This window comes from Lagopus leucura, unplaced genomic scaffold (assembly GCF_019238085.1).
Source record: "Lagopus leucura isolate 7727_CA_CO unplaced genomic scaffold, USGS_WTPT01 Super-Scaffold_100002, whole genome shotgun sequence".
Lineage (NCBI taxonomy): Eukaryota > Metazoa > Chordata > Aves > Galliformes > Phasianidae > Lagopus > Lagopus leucura.
The window spans coordinates 9,522,935-9,543,870 of record NW_024962263.1 but is presented as its reverse complement, the minus strand read 5'-3'; the positions used below and the strand labels follow the sequence as shown (position 1 = coordinate 9,543,870).

The window sequence follows — 20,936 nt, the reverse complement described above, 5'->3', positions numbered from 1 at the left end:
AGAACCAAAGAAATACACTGGGTGTCTTAGTTACTGCTTGGGTTTGGATTGAGTTTGGATTGGGTTTGGATTGAGATAGGTACTTCTAACCTGGAGCAATATAAGCAGGTTTTGTGGAGCCTTCTTTTCCCCTTTCCAGCGTCACTGTGACAGTAAGTAGTCTTTGTCCTGGGGATGTGGGTTTAGGAAGGCATTTTAGCAGTACAGAGTTTCATAAGCCATGCTTGCTGCAGTTTCACAGTGTTACCAGTGTTATTTCCACTTCACGTGTGCAGTTGAAATTTGAAGAGCCTGGGGGTAATGGGGGACGGATGCAGGTGCAGGTGGTAGTAAAGTGATGGCCTACAGCCCCACACTCCTGGGTGCTGTGAAGACCCACGCTGGGTATTTCAGGACTGGCAGGACTGCAATGCAGTTCATGTGCTGGGATCATTGGAAGGCAAAGCTTGGAAGTGGTGTTGGCATTAAAATTGGTGTGGACTTCCCATCCCAATTTGGCCGCTGATGGTGTCTTCTTCCCCCTCCTGCTCAGGCACATGAAGATTCATGAGAAGGATCCAAACAGCACGGCGAGCACAACTCCCCCATCTCCGCTGAAGCGCAAGCGATTGTCTTCAAAGCGGAAGTTCAGTCAAGATGCTGAGATGGACAGAGAGGAAAGGACACCTGCAAAAAAGGTTTGTTACCAGGCATGAAGCAAATGCCTTTCCTGACTGCCTCCTATGCTTTTGGCCGTTGTGCTCATGCAGTCAGCACTGGAATATTAACATTTGGTCTCATTGCAGTCCTGTATGATTTGAGATACCTGTTTTTCCTCTGTACCCAACAGTGTTGTCTGAAATGGAAAATGCATTTCTAATTCAGAAATTGAAAGAATTATTATTATTCTTTGCTGTTTAAATTTCTCATTTAGCATGTTGATTGCATATATGCTTGTTGATTGCATATATTAGCTAATGTTGGATGAGAAGATGATAAGCTATTCTTTCACTACTGCTGGTTTTTTCCCCCATTTTATTTCCTGTTTAATTTATAGTATTCTTGCAGGGTGGTGATTTGAACTTCAAAAAAAGTGTTTACTTAAGAAACAACTTAAGTGCATTTTTGTTATGACTGGAGAAAAAAAAATCTATAGTATGTTTCCCTTTTGCAGTAGCATAATCCTGCATTATTTGAGTTGCAAGAGCAACCAGAAAATATTTATGCGAAGGCTAGACATTTCCATTAGGGTTTTGTTTATGAAATATTTTATTGCATTTTAGTCATTTATCCAAAACGTGTGGTGGCTGCCAAAATTAACTCGACCCTTTCTACTTCATCTCTAAATGGCAAACTGGTAGCAGGTCCATGTAGCTCAGTAGCCTTGTTTCCATGCATGCTTTTCCTCCCTGTAATCAGAAGAGGGCTATAGAAAACACGCAGAAGTTCATTGCTTTTCCATGGACCACTTGAGTTAGCAGTTGGCAGTATTTCAGTGGCATAAATAATTTAGGCTGACAGCTCGCCTGGCTCTCTGAAGGAGGAGGAATGCTGGTTCAGTGGTATATAAACATGCAGGCTTATGAGTCGTTCAGATCGCAGTTTCTCATTAGAACTGATGCATCTGCAACTTCGCTGCGTGCTTCATCTCTTGTTGAGCCTCCTTCCTGCCATGTGTATTCTCACATGCGCTGCCTCTCACGCACTCTGTTGCCAAAATGAGCAATTTCTGGTCACCTGCAGCAAAGTTACAGATGGAAGTCACTGCTCTGCTTATAAGAGGAAGACTTTGAATGGGTTGCATGTCTGGTTTGTTGCTTGAAATTCAGTCCAGTGAGGGTTTTTTCTTTTCCTTTCTCTGTAGGTTGTCGAGGATGGTCAGTATGGTGAAGGGGATAGGAAAGAAGATGACGCTTACCATTGTCCAGTATGTTTCAAAGACTTTTTTTGCAAGTATGCGCTGGAGTCCCACATGGAGACGCATCCAGATAACTCACTGAGGTAAGAAGTGGGTTTGACAGCATTTCTGGTCGCCAGATGGTCTCAGAGAGCCTGCTGGGGAGGGGAGAAAAACCCAGCATTGTTCAGACCTCTGCACTATTAACTGACCCCCGCTCTGATTTTGAACTGGTTTTGAATCTTTCTGCTTCATCTTTTGTCACCGGTGTGCTAGAAGGTTTTACTTATTTATTTACTTATTTGTTTATTTTTCCAGATACAAGAGATCTTGCCAGTTAATAGCTGGGAATGTTTTAGGAGAAACTAAAGCACCCCTTCCTCCCTTCCCAACTTATCACAGTTGTATAAAATGGCAAATGCTTAAAGCAGGAAGCAAAGCTAGATAAATCCACTCAGGTACCAACCCATGAGGTTCTTCTGCCTGAAGTTTTGCTGCTTGTCATGGGAGTAAGTGGAGATAGACGAGTTTCTGGTTCCACACCTTCTGCAAAGTGTGTAATGCTTTTCTGCCTATTGAGGTTAGGGAATGTTTTGGGTTTTGGCTTAAATCAGCATCTCTTAATAAGGAAAAATTAGCTATTAATTGTTTGGGAAGGTGCTTGGGGTTTGTGTTTTGGTTCAAGTAATTGCTCCTGAGATTTCTGATGCCTTTTTTATTTCCTGTTTGTTGTTTTTTTTTTAATAGAAAAAAAACTAGAGCCAGATAATATGAAGATACAAAAGGGATATTCCAAGTCTAGTTTCAACACGTACAAAAGCTGCTATTTTACAAAAGCAGGTTATCCATTTGCAAAAACCTGTCAGCGCTTCAGGCTTGTTTAGGACATTGGATTCTCAAGTGATATTTTCAGAAGGTAGCAGAATTTGACATTTTGAGTGTCAACATTCTTTACTGCAGACATTGTCTTAATAGAATGGGATGGAGCAGAGCTGGGGTTCGTTATTTATTTGTTTACTTCATTAGAAAAGACTGCTGAATATGTTTAGAACCTTTTTGTATTTTCTTAAGGCATTGTAATTGTAATTAATGTGGAGGGGATTTGGAAAACTCTTTCTTAAACTTAGTGCAGCAAATAATAGTTACTTAATTAAAGTTTGCTGCTTTGGAAGTCAATCAAGTAAATTCTCATTACAGAACAAAATTGAAACAGTTGATCTCTATCCCCACTGAAAGATCTCTGAGATAACTTTGGAGTACCCTTTACACTTCAGAGAAAGTGGCTGTGTTATTAGGCTTGACCCAATACTAGCCTTACTCCTAAGTTTCTGCAAAGATACAACATCTTTGCTAGGCTATATGCTATGAAGCTGAGTGGACAGGAGGGTTCTCTGGCTTTGGGTGATGGATAAAAGACAATTTAATAGACACCATTCTAGCCTGGGAGCTTTACAGTCTGTTGCTGCAAAGCAGAAGGACGCTGTGCAAGCAGTCTCTTCACGTACCTCTTCATGTAGCTCTTTCCCTAGGATTAGCAGACGTACTTTTGGGTAACATTCTCCTGACACGGATTTTGCTTCCCATAATTGTGTTGAGCTGCACAGGCTAAAAAGTGTCCCCAAATCAAAGGTATGATTGTCATGCTCTGTGGGCATGAGGTAAGGGTAGTGCTGGGTCTTTAGGGCTTGTCTAGACAATGGCAAAGGGGGTTTTGTCAAATATTTGCTTTAGCAACTTAAGACATTTCAGTAGAGAGAGGGCAAGACAAGGAAGCCATGGTTTTCCCTGGTCAGCTAACACATTCAAATGCAACTTGCATTACCTATCTGGCTTAAAATACACCTTTTGTCCTGGTCTAGACGAGTCAGATGTCACTGTCTGCTTGCCCCAACCTATCAGAAAATCCTCTGGTAAGCAGAGCAGTCTGGGCTGCTGTTCAGGCGACTGTTTCATCTGTGCAGGATGAAAGTCCTAGGCAGGCAGGGTCTGCAATACCCTGGTCCCCAGAGTTTTGCAGGACTGTTTGCAGGATTCAACAAAATGTGCTGATTGTGGTGTGCCGTTTTCAGTCCTGAATTAACGTGACTGAAATGATTCCTTTTGTGAGGCATGAAGGTGTCTTTTTAAGTGAAGGAGTTGAAGAGAAAACACTGCTGGAATAGTAGAGCAGGAGGTATGTGTGTATGGGTGTGTTTGTGGCAGGGGAGCAAACTGCAAAGTGTTAGAAAGCATTCATCAAATCCCAGTGTTTCCTTATTGTAGAAGACTAAGAGGAAGAACTCTACTTAAACAAAGTTCAAACAAATGAAAAAGGAGAGCAGCTGTGCTAGGAGCAAAGGGCAGGGAGCAGAACACGCTCAGTCTCTTTTTATTGCCAGCATTGTAAAATTCAAGTCACTTGATCAGGACTTCTGTGCAGCAGGTATCAGATGTTGTGCATCCTCAGGCCCCAGATGCTCTGGCTCTGGCAGTTGCTTTGCAGCTACTGCTGTGGGCAGCCCTGGACAGACTGTGTTGTCACAACCAAGAAACAAATGATGCTCTGTCAGCCTCAACATGGCTCTCTTTGTAAACCGTGGCGCAAACAGGCTGTGGCCGAGCTCTTGGTGAAGTACAGCCTCTCTCCCGCAGCATCTTCCTGTCCTGTTCCTCCATTAAGGAACGGCACGGCTGTCTGGCAGCCCCTGGGTCTGCCTGGGAGCAGCTCATTCACGGAGTGGGCCTTTGCCCTTCCAGATACTGTCAAATGAGCAACTTGAAATCGCAGGGTTAGCTGTTCAAAGCTTGATGAAAAGCCTTGTGCTCCCCGGGAGCACTGTTTCATGCAGAGCCACGAGCTGGGAGCACCTCATTGTTTACTTGCAGCAAAATAAACAATGCTTAATCCACCGATTGTGTGAGAGAGGCTCCCGCTTGAGAGAGTCTCTCCCAGTTATGTAAAATCCCAGATCCGACATCTTTGTCTTCTAATTACGGTAAGAACTGTCCTGCTGTGGGGAGCCAGAATAGGGCCCTTTGTCCCACTGCAGTGGGCTGTGGCCCTATGCATCCTGCATGCATCACCCCCTGGCCAGTCCACGTCCCTTTGAAGCCCCAGGACCTGCATGCACCCTAATTAGTGATGGAACTGGTCCCAGAGAGGCTGCCTGCACCCCTATTAGCTAAGGGAGGGGTTATTCTCTGTGCTTTCTGCCCCCCCTTGTCCCCCCTCCTCGTGCCTCCCTATCTGGATTATTTAAAGCCAGCAGCCATTTCCCTGCAGCCAGGGCCTTGAGACACCATCTTTTTTTTTGGGAGGGGAGGGAAGGGGAAGTTGTATCTAAGCATTGATATAATTAACCAGAGTGCTGAAACACTGTGCAGCCAATAGGGAAAATAAGAAACCTCGCAGAGGAGGGTAACTCCTCTGGAAACTTTTGTGGCTGAGGTTTGCTGTCAGACGTGGTAACGTGCTTCTAAAGATTGCCTGACAGGCAGCCCTGAGCAGCAGCAGCAGCCCAGGCTGAAGAGATGGGAGGATTTCCTGAGGAGAAGCCTCTCCAGGCGCTCTGTGAAGTTTCCCTTCTTTCCTTTGGCAAGTACAATGGAATGGACTTAAAGTAAAAAGCGTGGCTTTTTAAAAAGTACATGCACTGTAAAATTCCTCTGTTGGGTTTCTCTGTAACTAGAGCATACCCTTTTCATTTTCTCTCCCTCTCCTCCAGGAGGTTTTCTACAGTACTCTGTGTACCAGCAGCTGAGCCTTTTTAGTTTCTCCTTTCTCCCAGCTGCAGTGAGACGTTTATTCTGCTTTTTGTGGCCCTACATCTTTCTGAGGACAGGAGGAGGGAGGTGGTGATAACATGGCAGCTACCACCTTTCATAGAGGCATGTTTCAGCGTTAGTTCTCAGCAAGGGTAGCTTGTACAGGTTGAAACATGGTTAAAGCCAGTATCTTTATGAGTGCACTGTGCCCTTTTTGATCACATTTGATTCAGCGTGTCACTGTTTTCAGTTACAGGATTTGGGGATTTTTCTAAGTGTGTTTTATAGGAGCTGAGTAGTTAGGAGGAAAAAATACATATATAGGTGTTACAGGGTGTGAAATGCACTGTCTCCCTTAGGCCCTGAGCTGACCTATAGGCCAGTACCTGTAGATGCCTGTGTCCATGAATGGATTCAGGCTAGATGAAGTTTTCTGACCTTTTACAGTGCATGTCCAAACAGTGATATAATATATTAAGCTTTGTAACTTGCCTTTGTAACAGGCATATTTTCACTAGGACAGCAAAAGCAGTTCTTTTGCCCCAGGACAATATGCTTTTGTAAAACTTCCAAGAAGCCAAAGAAAGAAAGAAAACCAAAGGCCATTAACTGTCTACCTTGTTCTTCAAATCAACTTAGCCGAGTTTGGCTGAAACTTGTAAAGTCAGGTGAGTTAGAGGTTGAACACCACCACAGAAAGCTGTTGTTTTGAACAGCTAGATCAGTAAAAGGCGTAGCAACAGAAATGCTCAGGGCCTGGAACGAAAAAATGTCAGGACACCCTGACCATTGGTGTTTGTTGTTATCCACCTCCAGTTTTGCCAGGGTAACCCGAGCTTGTGTTTCTGAAAAAGCTCCTCGGCAGGAAATGCTGCTGTTGTGTCTTGGTGTTACATGGCTTCATTCACAAGGGAAGCATGCAGTTTAAATGCTGTAAGAATGAGCCTCTGGACTCTATGGGAGAATTGTTTCACGGTTTGTGATTCAATCAGTGGGCTCACCAGAATCCCCCCTCTGCCAGCATGCTGCCATTCTTCAGTGCGTGGTGTCGAGCAGTGAGATGCTGCAGGGTACCTAGACCTTCATCTCTGTGTTAGTCATTTCAGCTAATGCACTTGGGCAATGTATGTTAAGCTAAGTCAAATTCCAGCTACTTAAAATACTACATTTGTTGCCCAGTTACTGTTTATCACAACAGTTCTCTACATTGGTTTTGAGGAGATAAAATAACCAGGAAAACAAAATAATTAATTTTTAAGTGTACTGAAGTCATTTCAGTCCTTGCCACCAGTAGAAAAGACTGCTGCAAGAGAAAGTTGTGTGCAGAGCAGCGGTGTGATTGAGTGAAAGTACATTGTACAGGATGTAAAAGAAAAAAAAAACAACCCCAGAAAAAGCCCCTTAAGTTTCATTCCCGTTTCTGCCAATGCCTACTTAAGCAACTTCAGGAATTTACTTTCTCTCCTTATATAGTAAGGAATAATTTTGCTGACTTAATTTTTGTGAAGCATGCTGCTTTCTACACATGGTCAGCATTTTGTAGGAAGAGGGTGTTATAGACATTGCAAAATTAAAAGACTGAATGTGTTTGAAAAGCAAATGTTGTATGCTATTTTTTATTGCTTATGTGCCACTACTGCAGGTTTGTGGTGGGGAGAGTAGGTTTCTTCCTAGCAGCTGACATAGCTGTTACTAGAAGCAACTAGTAGTCTTCTTGTAGCATTGTGAACTGTTGTACTACTTTTATATCTCTGTCACAGCCTTTGGAGTGCATATAGATAAGCCTCCTTTCTTGTCAGTGCTTCAAAATGGGAAACTCGTCTACTTTCAGTGCAGGTGGTTAATGCTGAGGTTGTTGTATCCTACACAACTGTTGAGTATGGGGAGAGAGTGAAAGCCCTCCAGCACAGGCATGCTTGTGTACTTTTTGACCTTTGCTTTTGGCACGCTCTAGCCCTGATGCTTCCCTTCTTAGTCATTGCTCTAGGGTCATCTGCTAAAGTTACCAAGTACTGACAGAGTACCTTCACCAAACTTCTTGCAGCCAAAGACAGAGGTGCACAAGGGTCAGTTAGTTGTACGGCATTGCTGGCTGGGCCGACTCCTCTGTTCTGTGTGCTCAACTGCTCGACTTCTTGCTTGGTGTTTGGCTAATACAAACTGGGAACTAAATCCTGATCACAGTTGGTAGTATGTTCAGTGTAGGAGCAATTCCATGAGCCAGCTGCTAGCGCTGAAATCCAGCTCTGGTAAATGCTGGTACCAAAAATGTGCTGTGGTACAATACAGCTCTCAATGCCCATAAGGCAAAGGGGAGGACATGCAAGAAAGCTGGATTGCATCTTTTACTAAGCCAATAAAATAGGGAAGTAAAATCAGTGGGCTGAGCATCTGACTCTGTGCTGACCTGCAAAAGCAAACCAGAACTGCATTTTAAGTACTTTCTGAAATTTCTGTTCAGAAAAGAGAGATCAGAAGAGAAAAAAGAGAGATCCTCAGAAGAGCAGCACAAATCAACTCCATCCTAGAAGTGGTCAGCTCACTGAGGGAGCTCACTGTGTAAGAAGGCTGGGAGTCAGGAGCAGGCAGGTAGAAATACCAGATAGTGAATGGACGCAGGGAGTGAGGCTCTCACGCAGAGCTGTGTGGTGTGTCACATGGCACTGAATATCTTAGCTCAGGTACCGAAATAGAAAGTGGGTAAAATGCAAAGCCCAAAAGCTTCTCGTAAAAGGGAATGCAGGAGGGAAAGAGAGCTGAGCCAAAATGGGTTATTAGCATGCCTGTCTGATCCTGGTGTCCAGGGTATGTTTATACACACGCTCTGTCAAAGTACTGGCTGCTGCTGCTTGTGTTAACAGCCACGTCTGCATGCTGAGCATAGTTTACCTGTGAATGCAGATAAGGGCAAGTGTGTTCCATCCAGATTGGGCTGCACCTATCTGTGTACTCTTCTGTCATCAGCAGATGGCTGTAGGATAGGTGTGTGTCTGTAGATATGTTTCTTCTTATGTTACTTGGTGAAAGGCAGTGATTTCTTTTTTTTTTTTTTTTTTTTTTTAAGAAAACTTGATAGGCATTCATAGGTCTTTTTGTTCTTTTGTTTTTGAGAAATGTGTTAGCAGGCAGGAAGAACTTTCCTTTTCTTTCCCCCAAAAAGAATACTGGAAGACTCATTTGAGTTTGTATGTACAAACAACTTTTATTCTGTATGCTGCACAGCCAGGAATTTTGGTAGCTACAAAAGACTGCACTCTGCAGGCTTCTTTTTTCCAAGTACACCTGCCCTGTTTGTGCACTCTTCATTCTTCTGTATGTTGATCTTCAGCTCTGACTCTGTGATTCTGTCCAGCTACTTTCTTGGCACTTCTGGTTTTCCAAGCTTTCACCTTTATTAAATGGAAAAGTCATGATGAAAAAATGAACTACTTTATGCAAGGGTAGGCCATCTCCAATTTCCCTTTATTTATTCTCAGTTACATGCTTATTCTATTGAAACAAATGGCAGAGTAAGCTCCTCTTCCACTAGGGCTGAGATATTAAAACACTATTGGCTTGTTGTTAGTGCATGCAATTCATTACAGTGTTAGGAAAAGTGAGCTGTTTTCTGATTTTCATTGCTTAAAAATGAAGGAGGTAAAAAAAGAGAAGCTGCAGGTGGAGGTTTGTGCCAAGAATGGCTTGTGCCATTGAGCCATGTGTTGGTCACTTTCACTCAAGGTGCTCTGACAGCAGGATTCCAACACACCAGGACTGATGCTGGCTCTGCAACTCACTGACACGTTCCTGAAGCACAACAGCACCCTTGTGGAGGCTTGTATCAACCCTCCATGCTACTTTCCATGCCTGGACCAAAGCATGGCTGCAGGAATGCACATGGCATTGTGCATCTCCCTACAAATAGAAGGTTTGCTAGGGCATCTTCAGCCTTGGCTACAGCCGATGATGAAAGAGAGGGCACGCTGGCAACAAAGTGGGACAAAGCAGAGACTGGGCTCCTGCGAGGTTTGTCTCTGTTTAATGCTGGCAGAAGGAGGAGGTGCTTGATTAGAGGGAGATCAGAAAGCCACAGAACCCTTGGGGTGTGGTGCCAGGGGACCTGCAGGGGTCCCCAGGGAAGGCAGGAGCAGCGCCCCCAGTACTGCTTTTCCATCACTCATCTGCAGCAAGTGGGGGAGATAAGTGCAGCTGTTGGATGTTATTTCCCAGGGCCCCGGGTGTGGAGGCCAGAAGGGGTTTTTCATCCAAAAAGAGATGAGTATCTGGTCTTGGGTGGGGTTGCACGGGAGCAGAAACCAATTTGCTCTCTGTCATCTCCCTCCCTTTGCCTTGCCCCAAACAAAGTGAGAGAGAGATTGAGAAATCCTTTCCTGAAGGGGAGTACTCCTGCAACTTGCTAGTTTTACTTCAGAGGGGATGAATGTCCTTCTGTTTAAAATGATTGTTTCTCCATCTCCTTGTTTTTGTCTTTCATACGCAAACAGGGCTGAGGTTAGGGAGCTGCTTCCATCAGTGGAGCAGGTAGAAGTCAGCTGGAGGCAAGTGCCCATCCTGCTCTGGTGCCTGGTCTGATTTTAGATTAGGATTGAATTTTTTTGCTCATAAGGAGACCCATGCTAATGTGAGACAGAAAGGAGAATAATAACAACAAGAGTGGAAATCTATGTAGGCTATGTGTTAGGGAGGACTTGGATGATTTAATAACCTAACCGTGTATTAACGGATTCTGTCTCAGGATATGTTTCATCCTTGCTTTCTTTTCCTTGCTTCTGTTTGTGCCTGTTGCTAAAGAACACAGCCAGGAAATGAACAAGAAAGTACCTTTTTGTTTTTGCTAATGCCCAGAAATTAACAAGGGTTTTACTTGTGCAGCACAGCGTTACTGAGCTGCATGGGCGAAAACTGGGTTTTGGTCTGCTCTTACATGGCATCAAATGTATGAGAACAAGAATGCTAAATGCCATTTTCCCTTTTCCAACTAATGCTTGTTTAATTTCTTGGTAAGAATAATGGCATATAAATAAGAGGCCTTTGAATCTTGACTACTGAAATACAGTTTAGAAGGATCAAATTAAAGTCATTGTGATTTGACTGCATTACCCTTAATCAAAATCAACACCAATTAATTTTGCTTAAAATTTGGATCTTCATTTCCTTTTCAAAATATTTTTTCTTTTCTTTAAAAAAAAAAAAGTGATCATTTCTATTGCTGTCAAATAGAAACTGGCTGAGAAGGGAGTGTAATGCAAGGCAGCAAGCACTACTGTAAACTTTTCTTGCATAGGTGCCTTTTGTCATAAATGTAGCAAATCCTGCCTTGTCTCTTAAACAAGCTGCACAGAAGAATGTCTATTAAGGCATATTAAAAAGCTTTTATGTTCCAACTAGCATTACAGATTTCAAGAATGCCATTTTAATATAAAATGCTGTGTTTTTAGATAGAGATCTTGTAAGTGCAATGATGCAGTATTACACAATCATAGGAGGTGGAAGGGACCTATGGAGATTGTCCAGTCCTACCCCTGGCTAAAGCAAGTTCCCTACAATAGGTCACACAAGAAGACATCAAAGTGAGTCTTGAATACCTCTAGAAATGACTCGACAGCCTCTCTGGGCAGCCTGTTCCAGTGCTCTGTTGCCCTCAAAGCGAAGAAGTTTTTTCTCATATTTGTATGGAACTTCCTGTGTTGCAGCTTTTGCCTGCTGATCCTGGTCCTGTCTCTGCACACCACTGAAAGGAGCCTGGTCTCATCCATTTGGCTCCTGTACTTTAGGTATTTATGTGGTGAGATCCCCTCTCATCCTTCTTCTCCAGGCCGAACAGCCCCACGTCTCTCAGCCTTTCCTTATAAGGGAGATGCTCCAGACCCCTCATCATCTTTGTAGCCCTCTGCTGGACTCTCTCAAAAAAATATCCTGTCTTTCTTGGACTGAGGAGCCCAGAACTGGACACGATACTCCAGATGTGGCCTCACCAGGGCAGAGTCGAGGGGAAGGATTACCTCCGTCTACCTGCTGGCCACGCTCTATTTAAGGATACCATTGGCCCAGGATACCATTGGCCTTCTTGGCCACAAGGGCACACTGCTGGATCATGGCCACCTTGTTGTCCACCAGGACACTCAGGTCCTTCTCCTCAGAGCTCTTTAGTAATAGTTAAACTCACCTGGTGTGATAGGCAGACTGAGCTCTGAGGTCAGCCTGGTCTTTGTACTGTCATTGCATGGATACATTAAGGTTCTGCTTTTGTGTTTTAGCAGTTTTGTTTTCTCACTCACTTGTTCTGTACACCTCTGCCAGCAAGCCAGAGCTCTAGTGCTGGACTGGCTTTGGACAGGTATGAGTGACTGCATTACATACAGAACTACTGAGAAGGGCGCTCAGTGTAAAGCAGTCAAAGTTGCTAACAGCAGTTTTTCCAATTTTGCTTACAATGAATTTTTTAGAACCAAATGGCTTTCTTCTCTCTGTAATCATATTTACAGAAGAATGGAGAACGGCAGCCAAGACTAGCAATCATGTGATAACACAGCAGCTTTTATTTGCTACATCTGGAAACTTACCTTGCAAGCACAGTGCTTTTATCTGTGCTCAGGTGTTTAGCTATTGCTCTGCCTGTTCTCCTCAGAATCTGTTCCCATCTCTGCTCTTTGCAGTCACATCATCCCTGTTTGACTTGGCACTACGCTGGGACAGACTTGTGAAACTTCAAGGAGAGAGGGTTTGCTTTGTTTTGTCTTTAAGCTCATCACGAGCAAAGTATTACCACATGGCTCAGCTGCCTCACTTGATATGCTGGTCTTTTTGGGCTTTCTAGATTAATATTACATTTTTAGAAAGCAATTTAAGCAAGATGAAAAGATGTTTGTATTATGTGAGATTTCTTTCTCTTTTGCTTCTTGCTGTGTTTCTTAACTTAAAAGCATTGTAAGTATTGCCATTGCTTAAAGATGGAAAATAGCACTGATGTCAAAACAGGCAAATCAATGTCCTTAAAAAAAAAAACAAAACAAGATTGTCAGTTAATGCTTTTTTCACATGGCAGCACGCTCCATTTTAAATTACCATGTGTTAGTCAGTGCCACGCAATGATTGCCTTAACTAGTATTGAAGCTCCATAGCGCTGAGTTTTCCTTGGAGGTGATGCATATCCATATCTGTATCAGCTACACTCATTGTATTCGAACCCAAGAAGCCTGGGTTCTCTTAGTAATTGAGATGCAGGGAAGGTAATTTAATAACACACAGGAGAAAAAAAAGGTGTGAATGGGCTGTGTCTTGAAAGCTGCAGCCCCACTGGAGGCGCTGAGCTGAAGCAGCACACTGACATTCCCTGACAGGCCTGACTTACCTGGGTGTTTCTTTATTCAGATGGGAGTTGGGTTTGACCAAATGGTAAAAGAGTTTAATCCTTTTCCAGGTTTTTGTTATAGCTTGAGAAAAACACAGGAGATCGCTTAATTCTATGCATTATAAAAAAGAGAATGGACATAATGTCTCTTATTAGTTTTGTTTTAGGGGAGGAGGGAGGGAGGTTCCTTTTGCATGAAAACACCATTTTTACATTGCAGATTTTTACTCTCCTGGGGCATAACAGTTGGTACAGGTGTACCATGAAGGACTTTCACATGGGTCTCTGCCCTGAAAGGTTTTGTTTCGAGCACAGCTTTTGGTAGGAGCCCCAAGTAAACCAGTGCTTAGAATCAATCCGTCACACAACTGGTGGATGTGAGAGGGTAGAGGAGTGTGAGGCATGTGAGACATAGGAGGCAGTGGCACAGGCTGCCCAGAGAAGCTGTGGTGCCCCAATCCTGGAGGCACTCAAGGCCAGATTGGATGGGGCTCTGGGCAGCCTGAGCTGGTGGGGGGCAGCCCGGCCCACGGCAGGGAGCTGGAATTGAATGGGCTTTAAGATTCCTTCCAATCCAAACCGTGCTATGGTTCTATGGCTTGCTTAGCCCAAATCCCAGGGGAATGGCAGCAGACCCTGGCTGTCTTCGTGGCCTTGCGGTCCTGTCAGCAGTAGCTTTCTCTGCCCTGTCAAACAGGAGTAGACACAGCCACTGAATTTTGTTGCTGGTCCCAGGGAGGTCAGGCACACTGGGGACTCCCAGAGCTGCCTCTGGGCACCCCAGGAGAGGGTGAGGATCTGCATGCCTTCACAGAGCAGCTGGGCCTGCGAGCCCTTGCCGTCCATGTGCTGAGATACCAGGAGGAGTGTGCCAGAAGCACTGCTGGCTTTCACACCAGGCTTTTTCATCGCCTCTAAAAAAGCTTTTGTTCCAGTATCTTGCAAGTTGCGGAGGTGACTGTTGTAAGCCTGTAGTGCCCTCCTTCCCCCGGTGGTTTTGGTGGTTGAGTGTTTTTGTTTTCAGCCAACAGGAGAGCTATGCATCACGGGTAGGTACTGCCAAGTGAGCTGGAAGCGTGCCGCAAATCCTGATGCTGGAGGAGCGCTGTGCATCGGCATTCTCTCGCTCCACCAGAGCCGGTTGTCACATTTAGCAGATCTCTTTAAGTAAACACTCGCTTTGTAAATGGCTGCAGTTCTCTATTTAATGGAATGCCAGCACTATGCTGGCAATAATTATAAAGGTAGGATGCAAGTGAATTGACAGGGGAGATAAAACAGATTAAACCTCCAGTGCATAATATTTATGCCTCAGCCTTCTGGGTACCATGATAACACAGGCAGTGGTACATATACTTCACACTTGTTTCTTTCACCACTCAGAGACTGTGAGTCCAATTGTTCTGTGAGTGACTTGGTTATCTCTTCATTTTCAGGGAATAAAAAAGGTCTGTGGAAGTTTATGTAGTGATAATAAGAACAACAATGGGAGTTTGTTAGTGACAGGACAGGGAGGGGGTTGTTTCAGGATTTTGTCAGAAGTCATGTCTAATTGCAGGATGTTTTTTTAATGAGTAGGCACATGTCCTTTTCCTCAATGGGAGGGCAAAGACAGCATGGGGAGATGTGAAGAACTCCGAGTGCAAATAGTGCTCTCAACAGCTGTCTGCTTCACATTCTCTGCTAGTGGCTTCTGAAAAACTTGTGTTTTGGTTACAAGCTGGAGCTGGAACCGTAGGGAACCATTTTGAGTGAAACTGTGTGTCATTTGTTGGATTCAGAGCGGGTATAATCTGTCCTGGTGCAGAGCTCAAACAGCAGATACTTAAAAGGCGATAACGTTGTTGACATGTTGGCCAGATGTTGCTGTGTACTCCTTACCACCTTTGATTGTCTTAAAGCTAGTCTGCTGTACATAAATGTATGATTGCCCGAATTTGGGAATAGAACTGAAATAAAACAAATCATAGCCCCAAGCTGTGGATCAGAAGAGTTGTTGCTTCTGCATTTCTCAGAAGGCACGCTGGCTGTGAAGGAGGTATATGAGTGTCAGAATGTCAGAAGTGTTGAGCCTGTTTCAGGTCTTCCTCCTGACCTTTTCCCCTCCAGGGAGCAGTCTTTTTTCTTTTAAAGAAAGTATATTTCTCATAACAGCTTAGAGAAGAATCAGTGGAAGTTTATGGAAAAGCGGTGCAGTATAAACATTTGGAGAAAAATTCATACACAGGTGTTTGAGTGGTGGGCAGTAGCGTGCCTTAAGCTGTAGTTAAAAAGGTGTTATCTGTACGTTTGCAGCTGTGTGCTATGTAGGTCTGATCTAACCCTTCCTTACTGCTGATGGTTTTTATTTTTATTTTTTTAAAGTCGTTATCTTAATAGCACTTTCTAGTAAAGAATCAGGAAAATAAAATTGTATGAAGCCATTGAAGCACTTGGACAATGGGAACATTGTCAGAAATCTGCAGTCTCAGCTTCTACTACCTGTCTGCCCACGTGTGACATTCATTTGCTATATTCTTTGAACTTCTGGTGAACTTAACCACCAGAAACTGGTAGAAAGTGGCTGTGATTGAAATGGCCTTTCTGTGATGATAGATTTTTGACATGCCATTACTTTGTTCTGCATTTAGCAGATTCTTAGTATCATGAGGTGAGGGGAAAGAGGCTGGCCTAATGTGAGAAGAATGCTGGTCCTTATGCTTGCAGCAGACAATAAGTCATTTTTATTTTATGCTTTTCCTTTCCAGGTGTGACATCTGTTGTATTACCTTTCGTACTCATCGGGGCTTACTGCGCCACAATGCAGTTATCCATAAGCAGCTTCCCAGAGATCCCACTGGAAAGCCTTTCATTCAGAACAACCCTTCAATTCCAGCAGGCTTCCACGACTTGGGATTCACAGACTTCTCCTGTAGGAAGTTCCCCCGCATTTCTCAGGTACGCTTTGTTCTTAGGAGCTTGAGGTACCCTCTGATACAGCGTGTATCTTCTGAATGTATTGAAAGGTTCGATCTGCCAGAGACAAGTCATGGAATATTTTGTGGAGCCCAGATTACTACTGTCTGCATAGGATTCAGTCACTTCCTTTTCCCATTTTTCATTCTCCTTCTCCCTTTCCCTAGCCCTTTCCGCTTTTTTTTTCCCTTTTCCAAAGAACACTTGGCCTTTTTGAGTTTCAGGCGTGAAGATCTATAAAATTATTTTAAACAAAAATGTTGACAGTGTTAGATCCATGCCCCTCCTTCCCAGCCTTCCTCAAATAATTCCACATCTAATGCTACCTGGGTAGCATTTAAATACTTGAATATAGTATTTGGATTCACAACTGTTTTCAGGTATAAAATCTGTTTGTGAGTGCGCTATTTTTCTTGGAACAATAAATGTAATCAGACTCCCTAATCAAAAGTCTGACTGGTTTTGCCTCTGCGTTTTATTACTTTGATTTTGACGGATGATATTTTTGTTGGTTTTGTTGTTGTTTACCCTTCTTAGATGCTTTTTTTTTTTTCCCTTGTAGTTTCTTTGTAGTAAAAGAGCCGAAGGAGGTAGTCTTACTGCCCGTCTTACTGAAGTTAGCTGGGTAGTCCTCTGAGGCTCCTGTCTTGTCAGTGAACAGAGAGAGGTTTCTGGAAGGGAGGATTAGAGTGGAAAAGTATTTTAGAGCCTGAATAACTCTCTGAAGAAATTTGCCTCTACAGAAGAGAACTTCTGGAGAGTCAGCCCCTAATCTAGATACACCAACTTAGGAGGCTGAAGGGCTTCTCTACTGCAGAAGAGGGAGTGAAGGTGGTTTAGTTGTGCAGTAATAAGTGATTGCTTTCCCGTTTGTAGCTGTCTATTCTAAATGTTTTTGCATGTCTTGCAGGTCTGGTGTGAAACAAATTTGCGAAGGTGCATCAGTGAATTCCATCGGTTTATTTGTGAGACGTGTAACAAGGCATTCCCCATGCTTTCAGCGCTCAAACTGCACACAGAAACTCACGTGATGGATCAGGGAAGAGACAAGCACAAGCTACAGTCCACATCCCTACCCAGTGAGAACCCAGACCAGAAAGCCTTCATGGCATCCTTGGGCCTACAGTACACCAAAGACATCAAACCTGTCAAGCAGGAGGACGATACACAAGACGATGCCCAAGAAATGCGGCTCAGAGCACTGAAGAGTAACCTACCTCAGGAACCCGGCAGCACTGGCCTGCTCAGCCTCTCCCCTCTGGAAGCTGCCTCTATGGGAGGGCCATTTTCAGTCCTCCCACCTACAAAGGAGAACATAAAGCTCCTCTCGCTGCAGCCTTTCCAGAAGGGTTTTATCATCCAGCCTGACAGCAGTATTGTGGTAAAACCCATCTCCAATGAATCTGCAATTGAGTTGGCAGACATTCAGCAGATCTTGAAGATGGCTTCTTCCGCTCCTCCTCAGATCAGTCTTCCTCCACTTTCTAAGGCACCTTCTGTCCCCGTGCAGTCCATTTTCAAGCATATGCCACCATTGAAGCCAAAGCCTTTGGTAACACCCCGAACAGTTGTCGCAACTTCTACACCTCCTCCTCTTATCAGTGCCCAGCAAGCCTCCCCCGGCTGCATTAGCCCAAGCCTCCCACCACCTCCTCTGAGGCTGATCAAGAACTCGGTGGAGACCTCCTCCAACTCTCACCTATCGCAGCCAGGAGCCAAATCAAGTCCTTCCTCGCAGTTGCTTCTCCAACCCAAAGTAGAGCCTTTAACTCAGCACGAGATGAAGACACAACTGGAGCAGGACAGCATTATTGAAGCTCTCCTGCCTCTGAATATGGAAGCGAAGATCAAGCAAGAGGTGACAGAAGGGGACCTCAAAGCCATCATTGCAGGGGCAGCAAACAAGAAAGCCCCAACAATGAGGAAAGTCTTGTACCCCTGCCGTTTCTGTGACCAGGTGTTTGCCTTCTCTGGTGTCCTGAGAGCTCATATCCGTTCTCACTTGGGTATTTCCCCATACCAGTGCAACATCTGTGACTACATTGCAGCTGACAAGGCGGCGCTGATCCGGCACCTGCGGACACACAGCGGGGAGAGGCCTTACATTTGTAAAATCTGCCACTACCCATTCACAGTTAAAGCCAACTGCGAGAGGCACCTGCGAAAGAAGCACCTCAAAGTGACCAGGAAGGATATAGAGAAGAACATTGAGTATGTCACCAGCAATGCCGCAGAGATGGTGGATGCCTTCTGTTCCCCAGACACTGTGTGCAAGATGTGTGGTGAGGATCTGAAGCATTATCGGGCCCTCCGCATCCACATGAGGACGCACAGTGGCTGCCAGAAGAAGAAGCCATTTGAGTGCAAGGAGTGTGGCACAGCCTTTTCAGCCAAGAGGAACTGCATTCACCATATCCTGAAGCAGCACTTGCATGTTCAGGAAAGGGAGATTGAGAATTACATCCTTGTGGTGGACTGCAGTGCTCAGGAGAGCCACGCAAATGCTCCTTTATTGGAAGACAGCACTTACATGGACTGCAAGCCCATCGCATCTTTCCTAGAGCCACAGAATGGTTTCTTGCTTGGGACACCATCTCATGTTCCCATCAAACTTGAACATACGGGCAACTTCCCGATGGATTTTGATGAGCCATTGGATTTCTCTCAGAAGAGCAAAAACCTGAGTGCTGTGCAAGTGAAGCAGGAGAACCTGTTTGTCTCTTCTCCATTGTCCTTCTATGACTGTTCCATGGAGCCCATTGATCTATCCATCCCCAAAGTCCTGAAGAGGGACAATGATATCCCAGGTGAGACCAGGAATCAAGAGCTGGCTTCTTCTGTCATCATTGATAATGCCTACAACTGTCAGCAGTGTCCTCTGGGCTTTGGTGCCAATGGGAACTCAGAGAAAAACAGGGCTGTTGCACATCCCCAGCCACTGAAGGGTTCGTTGCATTTGACTGTCCCAATCATTTCCCCAGCTCTCCTTGGCAATTCTGCCTTGCTGAGACCCTTGAGGCCTAAACCATCACCGCAACCTCTCTTGCCAAAGCCTCCAGTAACTAAAGAGCTGCCACCGCTGGCTTCCATTGCACAGATCATTTCATCTGTGTCTTCTGCTCCTGCTTTGCTGAAAACGGAGGCTGCAGATGCCAGTCCCAAGGCAGCGAGCAGCTCCACTGGGTGCGACAAATCAGGGAATGCCAAAGCAAAAATGACAATCGTGACCGCCATTCCGAGAGACTCCAGCCTTCCCAGTGACCTGACTCAGGCCTGTGATCCCGAGCCGTCCCCCATTGCTGACACTGGGTTGACTAAGAAAAGGGGTAGAAAGAAAGGAACAAAAAACAAACCTAAACTGAGCAGCGGTGTGGATCTGGAGTCAAGCGGGGAGTTTGCCAGCATAGAGAAGATGCTGGCTACCACAGACACTAATAAATTTAGCCCGTTTCTACAGTCCACTGACAATTTCAAGGAAGAAAGCGGCCAAAATGGAACAAGTGAGGATGAGAAGGAAACTGCTGAAGATAAGCTGCTGAGGGGGAAGAGGAACACTTACTCAGACTGCCCGCAAAAAATCTCCTGTCCTTACTGTCCTCGAGCCTTTTCGTGGGCAAGTTCCCTACAGCGGCACATGCTCACTCACACAGGTAAGAGTGCCTTGTCCTTCAACTGGGTTGCAGTACCTGAGTATTTTCCTCGCTGAAGGCACCTGAAGGCAAAGTCTCCCCATGCTGGAATCTTCCTTTCTCATCTTCCCTCTGATGTCCAAATCTTTTTCTTTTTTTTTTCTCTGTAAAGCTTCAGCTTTGCTGTTGCATTGTGGTGGTGTTAATTTATTTGGTAATGGAGTAATCTCTGTGGCTTTGAGTATCAAGAGGGCAAATTAAGCTGCCCATTTGACTTCAGTGGCGTAACTTAGCATACATGGAAAAAGAATTTAGTTCCAGGTTTTCTATTATTTCTGTCTCATCTTGACAGTGAACATGTGTTGAATATTTCGTTCTGCCTTACATGGTTTGTTTGGGGACTGTTTGTCAACTTCAGTAATGATAAAATTATGCCATAACAATAAGAGCAAATAAGTGTAAAACTGTGTCAGTGAAAGAAAATAATGTAGCATTTAGCATTTTTTTTTCTTGTGACGGCTTTTGTTTGACAGAAAGAAGGAGGATGTGAGAAATAGCATCTTAGCATTATGTAGCAGTAGTTTCCCTTTAGGAAATGTTTCTTCTTATGTTAGACAACTAAAGGTGGGCTCATGCCCTGAGGCATGCAGTTATATATGGAACCTTTAATTTCATGCCACTCTGCAAGTAACCTCAAACCTGGGGTAAACCAAAGGAGGAACTGAGGGGCGAGATTTATTCTGAGTTTGAAGTTCTTCTTCATTCTTCATTGTGAAGGAAGGACTTCATTGATCACTGTGTCAATCTAAAGTGAACTCCTTTTTCCACTCACACTGTAATAATTAGTAGGTTCTTACCCTGCTTGGAGTTGGAAAGGAAGAAACTCTGCTTCCTTTGCTCACTTTTAAGTCAGTGATAGTTGTTAGTATCATTCTCCTCATTATGCAGTCTCAACTCCTGATGTAAGGAGTAAAAGCCAGGAAGATTTGTAAGAAATTTCTGGGAATTGAGTGCAGCCTCGTAAGAGATAAGAGATTGATTCATTTATTTTTAAAGAATGAAGGGTTCATGAAGCACAAGATCCATTTTGATACTAAAGTGGAACCCCGAAGAGGTAAAGAGTTAGCTGAGAGGTTCGAAGGGAATCTGAGTTGCAGAGCAGTCCCTCTTACAGTTTGCTTTGGGTGACGTGAGGACGTAACTTGAAGGTATCCGTGCAACAGTGAGGCTATTGTTTGCTGGGTGCACAGCCCAAATTCTATCATCTTATTAAGCGTACAGTTTGCTTTCAGCAGTGAAGGAGAGCTCTTTATTCATTTCAATTGTTTTCTAACACCCTGCTCTCCAAAAATAATATATAGTTACTGAGGAACTTTTCATG

At 44.3% G+C, this 20,936-nt stretch overlaps 1 protein-coding gene across 2 annotated transcripts in view; it reads left to right on the top strand.

Annotated features, from left to right (window-relative positions):
• Positions 1-20,936, top strand: part of RREB1 (ras responsive element binding protein 1) — a 122,477-nt gene that overhangs the window by 80,558 nt on the left and 20,983 nt on the right. For both annotated transcript variants that reach the window (XM_042869260.1, XM_042869261.1), the window contains exons 6-9: positions 533-677; positions 1,844-1,980; positions 15,719-15,908; positions 16,837-19,576. In XM_042869260.1, the coding sequence (XP_042725194.1) occupies positions 533-677; positions 1,844-1,980; positions 15,719-15,908; positions 16,837-19,576 (3,212 nt within the window). The remainder of the gene's footprint in view (positions 1-532; positions 678-1,843; positions 1,981-15,718; positions 15,909-16,836; positions 19,577-20,936) is intronic.